Here is a 17,624-nt window from a genome sequence, read left to right as displayed (position 1 = left end):
GCCCTAGCCTCATCCAGGCAGCCCGGGGCCACAGGAACTCCAGCACTCCTGATGTGGGGCTGCAAGTGCACCCCCCCCTCCCGCCATGTCCTCCAGGCTGGAGTACAGGCAAGGGGTGGTGGCACAAACACCAGGGAGGGATATGGGGTGTGATTTGCCCTGGCCCCCTAAATGTCCCCCACTGGAGTGAGGGGTTATTTTGGCATGCAGGTTTGGGCAAGCACACGTGGGGGCTTGGAGCTGGGATGCTGCAGTCACAAGGCACCAGCACCTCCGTGGGGACCCAAATCCGTCCGAGCTGGAGGTGGGCAGGGAAGCCACAGACTAACTGCTCAGGGAGCCCAGGGACAGGGTGAGACACTGAGGCACGGGTTGCACCCAGGAAGTTCCTGTTAGATGGTGGGACAAACCTTTCCCCAGGAGGGGCAGTCAGACCCTGGAGTGGGGCATGGAGGGGGGGTCCCCATCCTTGGAGTCCTTAGCCCGGGGTGGGGCTGGGCATGGGGCAGCAATGGGAGGGATGTGCACCCACACCCCTCTGCACCCTCTTGTCTTGGAGGCCACCCCAGAGGATGGCTTTGAGGGCAGACTCGTGGGCCTGGGCACCTGGATGGCCTCAACTGTGCCGGTTGGATGTGGCCCTGATGCCTGGAGCAAAGATGAGCGGGCAGCAAGGGCGACAAGGGGGAACTGCTCCTTCAGGGGGGACATTCGAGGGCTGAAGCCCTGCCTTGCCCTTCCTGGCTGCTCACACCATGCACATCATCATCTTTCCCCTGAGTGCTGAGCCCACGAAGTTGCTCTGGGCCGAAGCATCTCACAGAAAGCCATCCATCCTTGCCCAGGAACGACGGGAGATGGATCTTCCCCCTCCCCTCAGAAGCTACATGCTGGCAGTTACTGACTCTCCTTGTCCAAATATGTGCCTAATTCATCAGTATTAATAGCTGCTCTCCAGAGTCCAGCAGCAGCTCTTCTGCTGCTTTCCCCACGGTGCCAGCAGCCCCTTGGTCCTCAGCTGCTCCCATCCCTCCTATGCCCCCTGCAACCCAGGGCTGAGCGCTCCCAGAAAGCCACTTTATCCAGCTCTCAAACACTTTTTGCTCCTCTCTGCTTGGAGCACTGGTGCCAAAAAGTTGTGGCAGACAAGGGCTGGATGCAGCCCTGGGGCAATGGGGTGGGGGAGCCTGCGCACCCCTCCTGTCCCCATCCCATCCCAGCCTCCCCACGTGCCACATGGTTCCCGCAGCCCCTCTGCCAGCTCCTTCCAGCCCCCCCCCCGGTCCAGAGCCCTCCCTGCAGCTGGGAATGCACCAGAAGCATTTACGAGTGTTATTAAAGTGTGTGTTATTTTTGGAGGAGCTGGGATCTGAAAGGTTTGCATTTTTTTGCCTGTGGAATACAGTTTATTTAGAGCAGAAAGAGAGAGCAGAGCAGCGGGCTGCCCGTGCACCCTGTGTTGCCCTGAAATGCCACCCTATGGGCTGTGCACAGGCTGGGTGTCCCCATGGGTGCCAGGGATGGTGGCACCAGGGTGCAAGGCAGTGGGGAGATGGGTGCCAGGGAGCCTGTGCAGAGCCAAGGCCCTCCTGCCCCACCATGACGCAGGAGCTGGACAGGGAGGCTGGGGGCTCAGCTTGCTTCTCTCTCGGAGGATTTTCCCCATGTGGGCAGTGCCAGCCCACAGTGTCCCCAGTGCAATCACAGCTTATGGGTGTCCCCAACTGCAATCACAGCCCGTGGGCATCCCTGAGTGCAATCAGCCTGTGAGTGTCTCCAAGACTGCAGTGCCAGCCTGTGGATGCCCTCAATTGCTGTGCCAGCCCCTGAGGTGCCCCTAAGCCAGTGCCAGGAAGCAGGGTCCCTCAGGCCCCAGGGTGCAGTGACAGGGTGTGCCTAGGACAGTGCCAGCCATGTGGTGTCCTCTAGCACAGAGACAGCTCTGGCCAGAGCAGAAGTAGGTCTCAGGCCCTGGGGGTGGATGGCTGGTGGTGTCCCTGGGGCATGGTAACAGCACACTGCCAGCCCATGTGTGTCCCAAGTGCAGGGCCAGCTGCGGGATGTCCCCCACAGTGATGAAAAGCAACAGGGTGTCCCCCTAGCCCAGTGCCACTGGGGTGTCCCTGGGGAAGTGCCACCAGAAATACCCCTACTGAAGTGCTCCGGGGTGTCCCTAGCACAGTGCCCCCCCAGGGTGTCCCTAGTACAGTGCCCCAGGGTGTCCCTAGTGCAATACCCTGGGGTGTCCCTCACCCGGTTCCACCGGGATGTCCCTAGCACAGTGTCCTCGGGGTACCCCTAGTGCAGTGCCCCCGGGTGTCCCTCTCACAGTGCCACCGGGGTGTCCCTCGCCCGGTGCCCCCGTGGGTGCCCGGCGCCGGGGCTGCGATGGTGCCCGCCGGGGGTGCCGCCCTCCCGTCCCGATCGGCGCGGCGGGGCTGGTTGCGAGCCTGTCCCTAAAAGGTGCTGGCGGGCGGCGGGGGAGGTGCCGGGGCGGCCCCCGCCCGGCGCGGCCCCTCCCCGGCTCTTAGGCGGCGCGGCGGGGCGGGGGGCGCAGTGCCGGTGCTCCCGCCGCCCCCGGTGCTCCGCGCCTCACCGCCGCCCTGCGCCCCGCCGCCGCCCCGCCGCCACCATGGAGGCCATCAAGAAGAAGATGCAGATGCTGAAACTGGACAAGGAGAACGCCATCGACCGCGCCGAGCAGGCGGAGGCTGACAAGAAGCAGGCGGAGGACCGCTGCAAGCAGGTGAGTGTCCCACGAACCTCTCTGGCATTGCCCGGGGACCCCAGCCTTAAGTGTGTCCAGCCCTGGGGACCCCGTCTTGCTGGGTGTCCAGCCTGGGGACCCCTGTCCTAGGGGTGTTCTGCCCTGGGAACCTTGCCCCACTGGGTGTCCAGCCTGCAGATCCCAGCTCTAGGGGTGCCCAGCCCTTGGGATCTCACCCCACTGGGTGCCTGTACCTGGGGACCTCACCCTGCTGGGTGCCCATCCCCAGGGACCAGCACTCCAGACTGTTGCCCCTGACCACTCATGTCAGTTCCCCCCAAACATGCCATGTCTCGGTGGGACACCATAGTGCCACCTCCCTATCCCTCTGCCAGGGAGACCCTTGGGGACAGTGTACTCCCACCCCAGCCACGGAGACGGGAACCTTCTCGGTGCCCCCCAGAGCTGTGTCCCCTGGTCAGGACCTTTCCAGTCCCTTGCACAGGGAGGGAGCCCACCATCCCCTTATCCCTGCTGGGCTCAGGGATGCTGGGGGCTGCTCTGGCCCTGGGAACCAAGGGCTCCCCGAGGACGTGTGGCCCCAAAGTTGACAGAGTGTGTCTGCATGCTCCTGCTGTGCCCCCAGCCTCGGCCACCCCAGGAGGAGGATGGCCATCCCCTCCCCAGCCTTGCGGGCACCACCATCCCCTCTGACCCCTACCCTCCATCCCTTCTCCAGCTGGAGGAAGAACAGCAGGGCCTGCAGAAGAAGCTGAAGGGCACAGAGGATGAGGTGGAGAAGTACTCTGAGTCCGTCAAGGAGGCCCAGGAGAAGCTGGAGCAGGCAGAGAAGAAAGCTACAGACGTATGTAGGCATGCCAGCAACTCCTCCCCTGCGTGGGTGCCAGACCTCGGGGGGAGTGAAGGAAGAGGGGGGGCCTTATATGGAAAGTGTCCATGGGGAAGACTGTCAGGATCCCATTCTTGCGACGCTGACATTGAACCTGGCTGAGATGCAGGGCAGGGACCAGCCGGATCCTGCTCGGGGTGTGGGGGCCAGGCAGGCTGCAGCGGGCACCACTCAGTCAGCTCTGGAGCTTCGTGGGCAGCAGCCTGCCCGGCTCCCCAAAGCTAACAGGGACGAGTGTCCTGAGCTGTGTCACCAGTCCCTGGGCATGTGCCTCTGCGATGCTTGTAGAAAAAAGTCTGTGGCACTTGCTAAACTGGCAGGAAAGCAAAAAAGAACAGAGAAATGGAAAAAGCTCTTGCCCGTGGCCAGCTGCCGAGAGCTGGCTGCGAGGAAGGATGCTTGGGGTGCGTGGGGGGGCTCAATTATTTTGGGGTCCAATGTGCCACCCTGTACCCTGGGAAGGGCAAGGCCAGGAAGAGTTTTATTTAGTGCTGTGACTGATGTTTCTCCTGGGAAATGGATCCCGCTGGGGAGATGTTAGGAAGGTGTTGAAATTGGCTTGTGCCTGGCCAGGATGAAGGGTGGAACAGCTGTGTGCTGCCACAGAGCTGCTCAGGAATGGGGTATAATGACCTGCAGTGCCACACAGGGTATTTGACACCCTATAAATAAATCCTCCTTTTGATAGCCAGCCCTTCTTTGATGAAAACCAACCCTGGAAACTGGAGGAGAAGCTAAAGGGGAGCTGGCCGGACTGCGGCCAGCAGGGTATGGCCAGTCGTTTTAGAACAAAAAATTAAATTCCAGCTGGTTTATGGAGCTAAATGGGGGAGATGCGTCAAATCTCTGAGGCAGTCGCTAAGGATAGGGGTAAGCAGACAAGGAGGAGCAGCAGCAGCACAAGTCCCCAGGGCAGCCCAGAGCCCCTGGGGAGTGGCTGGGGGCTTCCCATTGTTGTTTGTTGACCATACAGACCTGCCCCAGTTTAGTTAGATACTAAACCAAGCAGTTAAAACATTAAAAATTCTCTGGAAGGGCACATTTATCCTGGCGTGGGGCAGACACATCAAGCTGGGCAGGGCAGCTGCCATGTGTAGCAGGAGTCTGTACTGGTCTGACTGGATCCATGCTGGTGCGGGACAGGGCAAGCTCAGTGCGGGATCTGGCTGAGCGTGGACAGGATGTCCCTGGTGAGGGGCTCAGAGGAAGGGGCAAATGGTGGCACAGGGCAGACATCAGCTGCGAGGTGCAGAGCAGTTTGCTGCTGGCAGCGGGCCGTGCCATACCGTCCTGGGCAGGGAGGGTGCGTTGCTGCGCTCTTGGTCCACAGCACTCGGCAAATCTGTGGGCTTTGGCAAGGAGAGTCCTGTCCCAGCAGATGCGGGGGATGGGAGCCACCAACCCCTCCCCTGGATGGGGAGGCATAGAGAAGGAGCACTCCTGCAGTGTCAGAGAGGGCAGACTGGCTGCAGGTGGGTGTTGTGGGCAGGGCTGGGAGCCCATCACCAGCACAGCCTCCCCGGGGCCATGCTGAAGCCTGGACAGGCTGTGCCATGTGCAGGGCACTGGGAGTTGTCAGGTTCCCATGCCAGGGACCTGAATGTGCCGACAGCACTAAGTGCCAGGGCTGGTGTTACCTCCTTCCCAGGACAAGGCGCAGCACTGCTCCTGGCTCTGATGGAGGAAGTGCAGGGTAGACCCCCAGAGCCCACCCACCCACCTCCCTGGGGACCCTCGTGCCCGCCTTGGCTGCCAGGACAGTGTGTGCCTGTGAGCACAGAGCGTCCCCATCCCTTGGCCATGTCAGGGCCCATCACAGTGATCCAGGCAGGCTCCTGGTCTCGGCAAAAATGTCAACAAATGCCTTAAAAGAATAAATCTCCCCCTGGTCCAGCACTGCCCTGCCTCTGGCATGGGGTGGCAGCACATGAAGCCCACAGGGATTGCACTAAGGGATGCAAATGCAACCTCCTCAGGCACTTGGAGGGGGGGACAGATGGTGGCACAGACTGGAGAGCTCCTCGGCGCTGGCAGCCCCTTTCCAGCAGCTCTGTGAGGCCACTGTGGCCCCACCACCTCCTTGTCCCCAGGAGGGACAGCCCGTGGGGCCCACAGCAGGATGCTGGCAGGGGCTGCTGGACACGGTGCAGCTGGGACAGCAGGTTTAGCCAGAGCAGCCCCTCCAGCCCCCCGCATCCCCAGATGGTGGCCTGTCCCCGGCCACCCCACGGGGTGCAGCAGGGGCTCAGGGAAACTCCGCAGTTCCCAGGCCATGATCCCAAAGGCTTCACACAAGTTCCCGCCCCGGTTGCTCTCCCCGGCTGAGACTTTGCTCTTATTTGGCGATTCCCTGAACCGGTGGGAGGGAACGGGGCTCTGCTGGGAAGTGACTGCATCCCTGGGTGGGGCCAGAGCAGAAGGCACCCAGCCCGGCCGGGCAGCTGTCCTCCAACCTACCCCCTGCCTGCCCGCAGCCAGCTCGACCCTACCCCTTTGCTGGTGGGGACCCTGCTTTCTGCTCCGGGCCCCGTGCGCCGGCCTGGGAGCGCTCTCGGCACCCAGGTGTCGGGCTGGGAGTGGTGCAGGACCGTCTAGGACCGGGGCCAAGCCCGAGGCCATGTGCTCCCAGGGGACCCATGGTGCTGCCTCTTCCCGCCACCACTTGGCAGGGGGACGCGGGGCTGCCTGGCTCTGCCGGTGGTGTGGCCGTGTCCCCCCCAGGCCCCCTGATGCCAGAGCCGAGGGCAGCCAGCGGGGGTCAGCCCGGATATTGGCATTCCTGGAGGCAGGTGTGAAGTGCAGTCAGGGCTGCCTGGGAGCTGTCAGAGCTCCTTAAGGGAGGATTGAGTGCCACCAGTGCCAGCCCCTCCTGATGGATCAGGGCATGTGCCCTGGCCAGGATGCAGAGCCGGGAGCTGGGGACTGGCCTCCCCTATGGGGCAGGGCCCCCAGGGCAGCTGGGGGGTGCAGGGGGCTCCATGGACCCCATGGGTCTCTATGGGTCTGCCGGCCAGGTCTCTGCTTGGGGGAGCGGATGCCAAGGGGCTGAATGGGATGGCTGCTGGGGACCTGGCTGTGCCCTGCAGCTCCAGCCCCTGGTCCCCCTGGGGGGATGCCCGGGAGTGGGCTCTGCCCCATGGCCCCTGGCTCTGCAGCAGGGGGTGTGGGGGGGCAGCTTGGGGAGCACCCATGGGTACATTGTTCCCATGTCCATGGGGGCTCGCAGGGGCCAGTCTCTGGCACACCCAGATTCCCTGGGCTCCTCTCCATCACTCTGGGGGAGCTTGGAAGGACTGTGCACCTCTGTCGGGGGGACACCATGTGCGCGGCTTGGGGGGGACTATGTCCTGTATCCTGGGGGGCATCATGCACCCTGCCCAGGGAGGGGACTATGATGTGCCCTGCCTTGAGGGGGCTGTGTCCTGTATCCTAGGGGGCGCCATATGCCCTGCCCATGGGCACTGTCCATCTGCCGGGAGGGGGGCACCATACACCCTGCTTAGGGGGCACAATGCACCCTGCCTGGGGGGCACCATGCACCCTGCCTGGGGTGGGGGACGATGTGCCCTGTCTAGAAGCCACTGTGCATCTTGCCTTGTGGGGGTAGGGACAGTGACCCCTGCCTGGGGAGGCCCATGTGTCCTGCCCAGGAGGACACACTATGTCCTATTTGGGGTGGGGGGGACTGTGTGTGCTGCCCAGGGGAGCGGCGGCCCAGGTCGGTCCGTGGCAGCAGGAGGAGGAGCAGGAAGGGATGGAAGCAGGGCGGGCGGCGGGAGCGGCTGCTGCCTGATCGCTTCCTGCCCGAGTCGGGCGGATCCCACAAAAGGCTCGGCGGCGCGGCCTCCCCGTGCTCCCCGTCGGCCGCTTCGTGCTATGGCCGGCACTAGTTCCATTGATGCCGTCAAGAAGAAGATCCAGAGCCTGCAGCAGGTGGCCGACGAGGCAGAGGAGCGCGCCGAGCACCTGCAGCGGGAGGCCGATGCCGAGCGGCAGGCCCGGGAGCGGGTAAGGCGCGGGGCGGGGGGCCGCCGGGGCGGGCACAGCAGGGCGGGGAGCGCCCCGGCAGCTCCCCGGGATGCCCCACCGGCTCCAGCCCCGCCGCCGGCATCCTTCCTCGCGGGCTGGCTCCGGCCGCTCCCCCCGCCCCGGTAGCTGGGCTGGCTGCCCCCGGGGCGGAGCACCGGGAGGTCCCGGGGGAGCTGGAGGGCGCTGCTATCCAGGTGCCGCGGCAGCGTCCCTGCCTCCAAGCAGCCTCCTCCAGCTGCCTCCTTCATGGGTCTTGCCAGGCATGCTCCCTGCGGTAGGGCTCCCCAGGGCTTCCCTGCCTGTCGGGGCATGGGGGAGCAGTCAGCGGCCAGCTCTGCCTTGGCTCTGCTTGGGGTTAGGCAGATCCTGGGAAAGGATCCCTCGGAGGCCGGCTATGTGCATGGCTAAAAATCCCACACCCAGGCTCTTCTCTGGCTTCCAGCAGGCTCTGCGGTCTGGGCCACAGCAGTTGCAGAGCCTTTGGCTCTCCAGCATGTCCCTTTGCAGGGACAAGCCATCCCTTTGCACTGCCATGGGCCAAAATTTCCACTCTGTGGCAGTGGGACAGCATTTCCAGGCTGCAGCTTGTTCCTGGTTTGTTTTTTTTATTGTTGTTGGAGCTTGTGAGTTTTCTTTCTCTCTTTTTCCTATGCCCATTCCTTTAACTTCCTCACCATATTGGGGTGGCAGAGCTGGGTGTGGTACCTGGGCTGTTGTCATTCAGGCTGTGTGCAGAGGAAATGGCCCCTTCCTGCAGCTGCAGATCCAGTTCCCCGGTCACTGGGCGCTGCTGGAGAGCTCATGTTCCCGAGTGTCCATCTGGGCAGCTCTGACTCACTTTGGGGATGATTCTCTGGGAAAAAAGCTGGGGTGAGGCAGACACCGCAAGCAGAGCATCGCCCTGGCAGAGGCCACACCCAGCTCCTCATTGGGCGTTCTGTCTGGGGATGAGCTCTTGGTAAGCCCAGAAAGAGGGTGTTCACAGAGTGGAGGTGGCTGTTGTGCCAGCCATGGGGCTAGCTGCCTACCCAGCACACTGCTGGGCTGCCCCACTTGGAGTGGTGCCAGCTGCACCCCGTCCCTACCCTGCCGGCTGGCCACAAGGACCATGGGTGCTCAGCGGGGCCGCGCAGGGTGACAGCCCCTCGCTGCTCCCACAGCCCCCCTGCTTGACCAATGTCCCCCGGGGCATTCCTGGAGGCCGGCTGGGGCTGGGTGCTGCAGCCAGCCAGGCCTGCTCCAGCCTGTGAATAAGCAGGAGACATTATCTCCCAGGTTGGTGCATGCCTCCCTGCGTCTTGGTGCATGGGACTGCTCCCTGTGGCGAGGTCTCATTGCTGCTCATCTCTTTGCATCTGGGGTTTTAATTCCCTGCAGCCCCCCCCAGTGGGGAGCAGGGCCAGGAGCTGCTGAGGCAGCATTTCCCAGCGGTGGCGATGGAGCAGGCAGGAGGCCTTTACCAAATGGAAAGAGCGCGGGGCCAGGCATCAAGGGGCTGGTGGGGGCCAGGGCCACTGCTCCTGGCTGGCCCTGGCTCCTGGCCCTGTATGCGGGGAGCCTGGGAAAGCAGGGAGCCCTGGTCCCGTGGGCCTCAGTGGCTGCGACTTGGCCAGGCTCCAGCTTGCTGAGGGTGACTCACTCCATTGCCCCAGCGCAGCGTTGTACATCAGCTGCGGAAAGGAGTTGGGGGGAGGGGCGCGCTCATCTTCCTGCTGCCCTGTTTCACAGGGCTGGGGGGTCCCTGCAGAAGAGGCTTCTGGCTTGCTCTGCTGCCTCTGTAAACAGGAAATCCACAAGCGGCTCCAATCTCCTTTTTGGGAGCGAAGCCGCACAGGGCATTCCTCCCCCTTTACTCACTGCTCTGCAAACCCCAAATACCATCCCTGTGACAGCACAGCCACTCTGGCCACCCCACCTTGGCAAGCGTGCCTCGTCCCTCTCCGAGGCGGGAGCCAGAAGTGTGAGGATGCGGTGGAGGGGCTGCATGTGCTGGGCTTGGGTTGTGTGGCTGGGAGGAGACAGCATCAAACAGAGTGCTAGGGATGGAGAGAGCCCCATTGTCCCTATAGAAAGGTGATGGGATGTGTGCCCCAGCCGGGGTTGTTGCACAGTGCCAACGGAGTGTTCTGGATAGTGAATGCAAAAGTAACTGCCAAAAAGGCTTTATATATATATATATATATAAAATGTATATATGTCACATGGGGTGACTGAGGGGTTTCTGCTCCCCCAGGCCGAGGCTGAAGTGGCTTCTCTGAACCGCCGTATCCAGCTAGTAGAGGAGGAGCTGGACCGAGCCCAGGAGCGCCTGGCCACCGCCCTGCAGAAGCTGGAGGAGGCTGAGAAGGCAGCTGATGAGAGCGAGAGGTGTGACGGGGAGGAACAGCAAGGGTGGCGTCGGGTCACCCTTGATTGCAGGCAGCCCCCTTGGTTTCACAGTGGGGTTTGGGGATCCCTCTGAAGTGATTTTATGGGGTTTGCGTTGGTTTTCCTGCAGACCCTGAAGGGAAAGAGCAAAGCCGCGACACAAAGTCCCCCAGATATGGGCATTCTTGTCACACTTTGAAATTTCCAGGGCACCCATAAAATCCTGAAAAATTTGATCTGGTGCTTATACAAATATCAGTCTGTAACTGAAGCCAGAGGGTGCTCGGAGCCTGTTTTCTGCCCCAGAGCAGCCTCCTCCGCTTGAGAGCTGAGCAACGGCCCAGGAAGGGACTTCTGTGCCTGGGAACCGCGGCTGACCTTTGAGAACGAACCAGCTTTGTTCAAAAAAAAAAAAAAAAAGTCCTGCAGAGTATGTTTCCCCATTCTTGTGGCAAGCAGGTTTACCAGGCAGGAGCCGTGCAGGCGAGGGCACTCAGATTGTATGGGAATGCCCAGACACGTCACGGCATTCCTGACAGTTATGTGAGCTCTTCCCTCCATTGGCAAAGATCAGTTTGAGCAACAGCATCTGAGCAAGAGAGGAGTCTGCAGGAGTCCCTGCCATGGGGGTTTGTGGGCATTTGGTGACCTCCTGCTTATGAGCATCACTCCTGAATGGGAAAAGGCTTTGCCACAGGATGTTTTCTAGCATTTCCTAAAGGTCGCTGGCCTGTCAGGCTGCTTTTGTGGAGGTTGCAGCCAGTTCGTCCTAGGCTGCACACATTTTTACCCCCCTGGACAATGGGTTCAGGACCTGCCTGGTTGAGAGGCACCGTGGCCACATCTCACTCTGGGACACTGCCCTGGGGTGGCCTTGGGGTCAGCTCTGCTGCTTTAATTGCGTGCAGGAGCATCCTTGGGGTACCACTGGTGTGACCCTACTGGGTGAGGTGGCCTGCAAGTGCTGGTGTGCCAAGTCTCCGGAGCTGGAGGATGGCAGGGTCAGGGCACAGTGGGTGGGTGGGAGGTGCAGGTGCCACCTTGACCCACAGCAGTAACATCTCCTGGCTTGGACTTTCCTCAGAGGCATGAAGGTTATCGAAAACAGGGCCATGAAGGACGAGGAGAAGATGGAGCTCCAGGAAATGCAGCTGAAGGAGGCGAAGCACATAGCAGAGGAGGCTGACCGCAAATACGAGGAGGTGCATGCTTGCACCCATGTGCCCCCTTCCCCCAATGCTGACCCCTCCAGCGGCACCTGGGGCTGCCTCCCCACAGCCCTGTGCCCCGAGCCAGGGCAAGCGCGGGGCTGATGCATGCCCCTTGCTGCCGTCGACAGGTTGCCCGCAAGCTGGTTGTCCTTGAGGGAGAGCTGGAGCGCTCGGAGGAGAGGGCAGAGGTGGCAGAGAGGTGAGTGGGGCTCCCAGCGGGCAGCATGCAGGGGTCCCACGCAGCCCTTGCCCTGAGTCCTTGGCAGCTGGGGGCGGCTGTGTGTCCGCGTGGGGATGGGGATGTACCTCCCCAGGAGCAGCAGGGTCTGCTGTTGGGGTGGTCCCTGGGCTCGCAGGCCGGGGGCAGGGGGATGCCAGCCTGCCGGCAGCACATCCTTGACCCTGTTCTCTGCTGTCGTCCCCCCCCCGGGGTGCCCCTCTTCCACCCCAGCCGAGTGAGACAATTGGAAGAAGAGCTGCGGACCATGGACCAGACTCTCAAATCCCTCATTGCCTCAGAGGAAGAGGTACTGGGGCAGGGGCGCAGGGCGACGTGCAGCAGCCCCCTCTCTCTGTCGCTGTCTCTTGAACCGTGCAAGCTACCTCTCGTCTCTGCACCACTGCCTCTGCCACCAACCTGCCCTTGCCTCCCTCTCCAGCGGGCACAGGCTGGGCATGCTTCTCCATCCCTCTGTGCCTGCTCTCCTTCTTGGCAGGGCTGGTGGGAGCCCAGCCGGCAGCGATGCACGGGGCGTCCGTGTGAGGAGGCACGAGGAACAGATGAACAGATGCGTCCTGGCAGCTTCCGCTCACAGCGGCTCTGCTCCTTCTCTGCCTGTGCTGCCTGAGTTTTCTCCTCTCTCAACTTGTTCTCTCTCTTTCTTTCCTCCTTCCCTGTGTCCGCTCTTTCTGTTCCCCCCTCTCACCTGCCCCCCGGCCCTGCTCCCCCACCTGGCGGCCTCTGCTTGGGATGTAGTAAATGTGGTGACCTAGAGGAAGAGCTGAAAATTGTCACCAACAACTTGAAGTCCCTGGAGGCCCAGGCTGACAAGGTAGGACCTGGTGGGGCTGCTGGGGCTGGGCAGAGTGCACGGGGGTCTTGGGGTGCTGGGGTCACCCACCAGGGCAAAGGATGGCCAGAGGTATCCTGTGGGGCTCACGGGTGCCCGTCTCTGTCTCTGCAGTATTCTACCAAGGAGGACAAGTACGAGGAGGAAATCAAGCTTCTAGGGGAAAAACTGAAGGAGGTAAGGGGTGTGGGGCCGGGACCCCCAAGAGAGGGGCTGGCACTGCATCGGTGCAGGCATGAGTTTGCCATCCCATGTGGGTTTGGACCCTGTTATGCCCATGTCCTCTCACCCTTCCCCAAATTGCAGCACTGCAGCATGGCAGGTGGCTGGGTCTGGGATGCTCCCGTGGGGTCCCACTACCCTGGAGAGGGTCCCTGTCCCATCTGGAGGGCTGGTGTTTGCATCCCTAGGGAGCACAGCCCCGCTGGGGAGCATCCTGCAGCCCCATGCTGCACTCTGCTCCACTCGCCTCTGCCCCACGTGGTGTCCTGCTCCCAGGACATGCGCTGGCAGGAGCTCATGCCCTGCACACACCAACTTCAAGCCATATCTGATTTGGGGTGATCTGTTTAGTGTTGGTTGCACACGCAACCTGTGAAGCGTGCGGAATCCCATGATGCCTCTGCTTTTGATGGTCAGGACAGGTTGGGATAAATGGGAAGCCCAACATGGAGGCACTTTGCCCAGCTGCCTCCTTTGAGGGCAAGCTCTCACCCCTGCTGCTGGTTTAGGGCATGGGGGTCCATGGGGCCCTTGTCCCTTGCCTTTCCCAGGGGAGGGCTTGTGGGGGGGATACGGGAGATGGGGGTGCAGTGCAGCCTGCGCCATCCCCATTGTGCCCCGCAGCTCACCCTCTCCCCCCTGCACTCCTGCAGGCTGAGACCCGGGCAGAGTTTGCGGAGCGGTCTGTGGCGAAGCTGGAGAAAACCATCGATGATCTAGAAGGTAAAATGTCCTCACTGGCCCTGTGTCCCTCTTTCCCCGGGGAGCACTGGCCAGGATGTGCCCCCAGTGGGGCCAGACAGGGCTTGGCCAGGGTGAGGGGGTGGGAAGGGGTCCTGGGAGGGAGGAGGCTGAATGCTGTGGCATCCAGTGTGGGGGTGCATAGCTGCTGGGGTCTGTGGCTCTGCCCTCAGGTGGGTAATAGGGCTGCATTCACACCACCTGTGCCCACACGCTCCTGCTGCCCTTGGCCCCCTGCTCACAGCCACTCTCTCTCTTTCCGCTGCCTGCCCCCCAACCTTGCTCCACTGCCTGCCCCCCGCCCGCCCCCCACCTGCAGATGAAGTGTATGCGCAGAAGATGAAGTACAAAGCCATCAGTGAGGAGCTGGACAATGCGCTTAATGACATCACCTCTCTCTGAGCCCCCCACCAGGCACCAGCACCGCACCCCCCTGCCTGCCTCACCCCTTCCCAGCTCAGCTGCTTGCCTGCCTGGCCATCCCACCACTCTCCCTGCCTGCTCTGTCCCCTCTGTCCTTCCATTGGCTCCTTTGAGACAGGAGCCGGCCTGGGGTGTTCCCCTCTTTGTGGAGAGATGAGGTGTAGGTGCTTAGGAGTGTTTGGCAGGGAAGGGGAGCAGCCCCCAGGACTCCCACGTGCTGGGTGGACAGTGCCCACGCAGTTGCAGGTCCATGCCCCAGCATTGCCTGTCAGGGAACAGAGCTGTGCCCAGGAGCTCTTCACTTCAGTAGCTTCCTCCTCAGCTCCCTGGCAGCACAAGCACCAGGGACCTCACAGCTCTGGTGCTGGGGGGACACCTGCCCCCCACATCCCCCCAGCAAAGCCCCCTGGTTCTGGTTGCTGAGCCCAGGGTGGGGGAGACCCGCACAGGGGAAGTGGCACCTACACTGCCAAAACAAAGAGGAGGGCTTAGGCCCGAGGGGGTGTGTGTGTGTCTGGCTGCGCAGGTAGCCCGTCCCCAGGCAGGCAGACCCCTGCTCCTCCCTCACTCCTGCCTCCCTTCTGTCCTTTGCACATCGCTCTTCAGTTTGCATTTCATGACTTTTTTCTTTTCTGTTCTGTCCCTCTGGGTTACTGAGATGGTCTCAATAAAGCATTTTCTTGCCTCTGTTTCTCCTTTGTTTTCTTCATGCTGCTCTGTCCCTCATCTTCTGCCTGTCTCATGTGGGTGCCAGCGGCTGGGTGGTAGGAGGTAGTTGCAGGCAGCTCGCAGCTGCAGGACCCCTGGGACGCCTGCGGCTGAGCCCTGAGCAGCTCCCGCACTGCCAGGCTGAGTGGGATGGGGCCCTTTGTGCCTCAGCCCAGGGGATGACCCCCACCAGCCCTCAGCTCTCGGACACAGCTTTCCTCATCTCGTGCCACCTTCTCCATGGCTCTTTTGGCCTGAAATAGTAGGGTTAGACCTGGTCCTGTCCATTCACTGTCCCCACTCCCAGACATTGCCCACAAGCAGCAGTCCCGGCCCTGGCATCTCTCCTGCTTCACCCTTCCATGCCGAAGGGGCTGACCCTACCCTTCAGCAGCGATCCCTGGCCCTAAATGGGTCTCTGATCTTCATCCTCCTCCTCCTTCCTCAGCATCCTACCCTGCCCCACAACTCTGTCCCTGAATTGATGGACCTGCAGCCCCGTCCCTGCCCCAGGACCCTGCTGCCTTTTCCTGCCGGCCCAGCTTGTTCCCTGCTGCTGGCTGGGCAGCAGCAGGGTTTCCAGCAAGGACTTTGGGGAACACTGTCTTTTCACTAACTTGCCTTTCTCTCTCTCTTCCCTCTGCTGCACTGTCGTCTCTGTTTTCTCTAGAGCGCTCCCAGCAGGAGGCTGAGAAAAACCGCATTCTCACTAACGAGCTGCGGGTCATCCTTACCGAACTTAACAACTGAGCTTCTGAGAACTCCCACCCCAACCTCCCACACCCGGGCTGCCACTGGCCCCACTCCCTGCCTGGTTTTGGCCAGACTGGCTGGGGGCTGGGAGCTCCTCCCCACTCCCCGCTGGGGTTAGGCAGTGTGTGGAGCCTTGGCTTATCCCCCTGGGGGGTAACCACCCTGCTTGGAGGGGACAGGGAGCCCTCTGGAACTGATCGTTTTTTCTTGGGAGATGAACGAGGGTTTTTGTGATGTCCTGGGATGCCCACGCAGTAATGGCTGTCCCCTGGTATCAGTCTGGCCTTGCCGGGGAGGGATGTGGTGGTTTGTATCGCTGCCTTCCTCCCCTTGTCCCAGGAGTCGGCAGCCAGCCTCTTCCCCCTCACTCTGGTCATCCCAAACTATGCAGGGAGAATCCCCTTGCAGTGGGGTCCCTGCAGGGTGATGGGAGGGCTGGGACAGGACCTGGGGACCCAGCAGCACCTGTTGCCCCAAACCTGGGATGGGGAAGAGCCTGGCCAGGAGCACTGGGAGATGGGGCTGGGTGGGCAGAGCTCTCATCCCATCCCCATCTCTAGAGGATGTTGTTTGGAAGCGAGTGCTGGAGGAGGCTGCCTTGGCAGCAGGCTGCCCAGCAGAGCTCATCCCTGCAGCCTTGTTAGCTCTGCTCCTTCTCTCTCTGCTGTCCTCTCTGCCCGCCTTCCCGGGCTGCTGTTTCACTCTCTTCTTCACAGAGCACCGCTGGGTCGTGCAGCAGCACTGGCTCTCCTCTTTTGCTGGCCAAGGGTTTGTGTGCGAGCCCACAGCCAGACAGTGGGGATGTCCCAGGGCAGGACATGCTGTGGTCAGAGCAGGGAGACCAGGCCATCCTGGTGGCTGGCTGGGGAGGGGTACCCATCAATGGTATCCATGCTGTGGAGGGCCTGGGCGTGGGCAACGGGGTGCCATGGGAGGATGGAAATGTCAAAGAGCAGGGACTGCCCGCCCTGACTGACCGGCCCGGCTGGCCTGGCCGCCCCGGCAGATCTCAGAGTGGCTGAACTCATCCTTGCTGGTGGTGGGGCTGTTTGCACAGACTCCTCGTGTGGCTGGAGGCTGGCGCCAATACTGAAATGTCTGTATGTGCGTGTGTGTCTGTGCTTGGTGTGGTGTGTGTGGGTCCGGCTGTGCCTGGGCATGCTTGGGCTGTGTCCGTGTCCGTGTGTGTGTGGCTGGCTGCGTGTCCCTTGTGTTCACAGAGAGTCTGGCCAGTGCCAAAGAGGAGAACGTGGGCATCCACCAGGTCCTGGACCAGACCTTGTTGGAGCTGAACAACCTCTGAGCTGCCCTGGGGAGCCCCCGTCCCTCTTCCCTACCCCACACATGCACCCCACTGGCACACTCAGGACGTCATCAGCTGAACTGTGTCTTGGCCAAATCCACACACCCACTGAGAAAGGAAGCCCTGCAGCCTTACACCATGGCTCAGGGGTGTCTTGTCTGTGCACAGCCTGGCTGGCTCTGTCCTGTCTTCATGTCCAAATATTAAAGCAGTTTGACAAGACAGATGGGTGTTCTTGGTCCTTGTGGGCTGGCACAGGCACTGGGAGATGTGGTGGGGGTGTCCCTGCCCAGTTTGTGCAAGGAGGCTCTGCAGGGTCTTGGGTCTGGAGCGGGTATGGCCAGCGTAAGGATGTCCTCCGTGGCTGTGGGGGGCTGGAAGCGATAATGCGCATGGTTTGGGCTGCGTTCCCACATCTCCATCACCTCTTTGGGATGCACAGAAAACCTCCAAGTCTCAAGCTCAGTTCAAACTGACCATCCTCTTCAAGTGCACAGTGATAGAGATATGTCACTGGTGTGTCCCCTTCTACAGCTGGCATGTTACCTGCCTGGCACTTGGGGAAGCCACAAAGTCTGATCTCTTCATGGAGCCTGCTTCATGGTCATCTGAGCATGCATACAAGTGTGTGATTATGCATGCACACACTATTCCTTACCAAGGTCTTCTCCGGGTCTGTGGTTAGCTGCTTACCTCACATACTAGTTGCATTTTCTATTGCCAGTTGCTGAATGCCTGCCTGAGGGACAGCTGTATAAACTAGCAAATATTAATGCAGTAGGCAACCAATTTCCAAAACATTCAGGAAGTTTCTTCCTGGCTTGCTGTGTTTTCTCCAACACAAAGAGAAGAGTGGCAGGATGTGTCTCATTGCTGTCACCAAAAAAGGCTGGATTCCCTGGGGATGCCCAAAGTCATGATCTAGTCCTGCCCTCCGCTTCAGGCCCCTCCACAATGTGCACCAAGTCCTGTTGTCCCTCGCTACCTGGCAAATATCCCTCTAAAAGCACAGCCTCACGCTGCCAGGAAAACATAATTCATGCTGACCCCTTGCTCAGCTGGGCCACCGCCCCAGCAAGCAGCTAGCAGGGGTAGCTTTCATTATCTGCTTTCCTTTATTTGCTGCGCCTCTCAGCTCAGGAAAGGAGGGTGGTGAGATTGCATCTCTTTCCTGCCCAGG

The 17,624-nt window shown here is 61.4% G+C and overlaps 1 protein-coding gene across 12 annotated transcripts; it reads left to right on the top strand.

The window, feature by feature from the left end:
* Positions 1 to 2,564: 2,564 nt before the first annotated feature.
* On the top strand, positions 2,565 to 16,666 carry LOC104015314 (tropomyosin beta chain). 12 transcript variants are annotated; one of them, XM_087760339.1, is made up of 9 exons: positions 2,565 to 2,746; positions 3,447 to 3,572; positions 9,880 to 10,013; positions 11,098 to 11,215; positions 11,353 to 11,423; positions 12,201 to 12,276; positions 12,409 to 12,471; positions 13,170 to 13,239; positions 16,362 to 16,666. In XM_087760339.1, the coding sequence occupies exons 1-9, from the start codon at positions 2,633 to 2,635 to the stop codon at positions 16,442 to 16,444; spliced, it is 855 nt and encodes a 284-aa protein (XP_087616465.1). In that variant the 5' UTR covers positions 2,565 to 2,632; the 3' UTR covers positions 16,445 to 16,666. The 12 variants fall into 12 exon arrangements, with proteins under 12 accessions (XP_087616465.1, XP_087616468.1, XP_087616466.1 ...); XM_087760342.1 differs by lacking the exon at positions 16,362 to 16,666 and adding an exon at positions 15,059 to 16,352; XM_087760340.1 differs by lacking the exon at positions 16,362 to 16,666 and adding an exon at positions 13,577 to 14,365.
* Positions 16,667 to 17,624: the final 958 nt, after the last annotated feature.

The sequence above is a fragment of the Nipponia nippon genome, unplaced genomic scaffold (assembly GCF_047370975.1).
Source record: "Nipponia nippon isolate SJK-2023a ecotype South Korea unplaced genomic scaffold, ASM4737097v1 scaffold_22, whole genome shotgun sequence".
In the NCBI taxonomy this organism is placed as follows: Eukaryota; Metazoa; Chordata; class Aves; order Pelecaniformes; family Threskiornithidae; genus Nipponia; species Nipponia nippon.
Note: the sequence above shows the minus strand (reverse complement) of the source record. Positions and strands in the feature narration are given on the sequence as shown.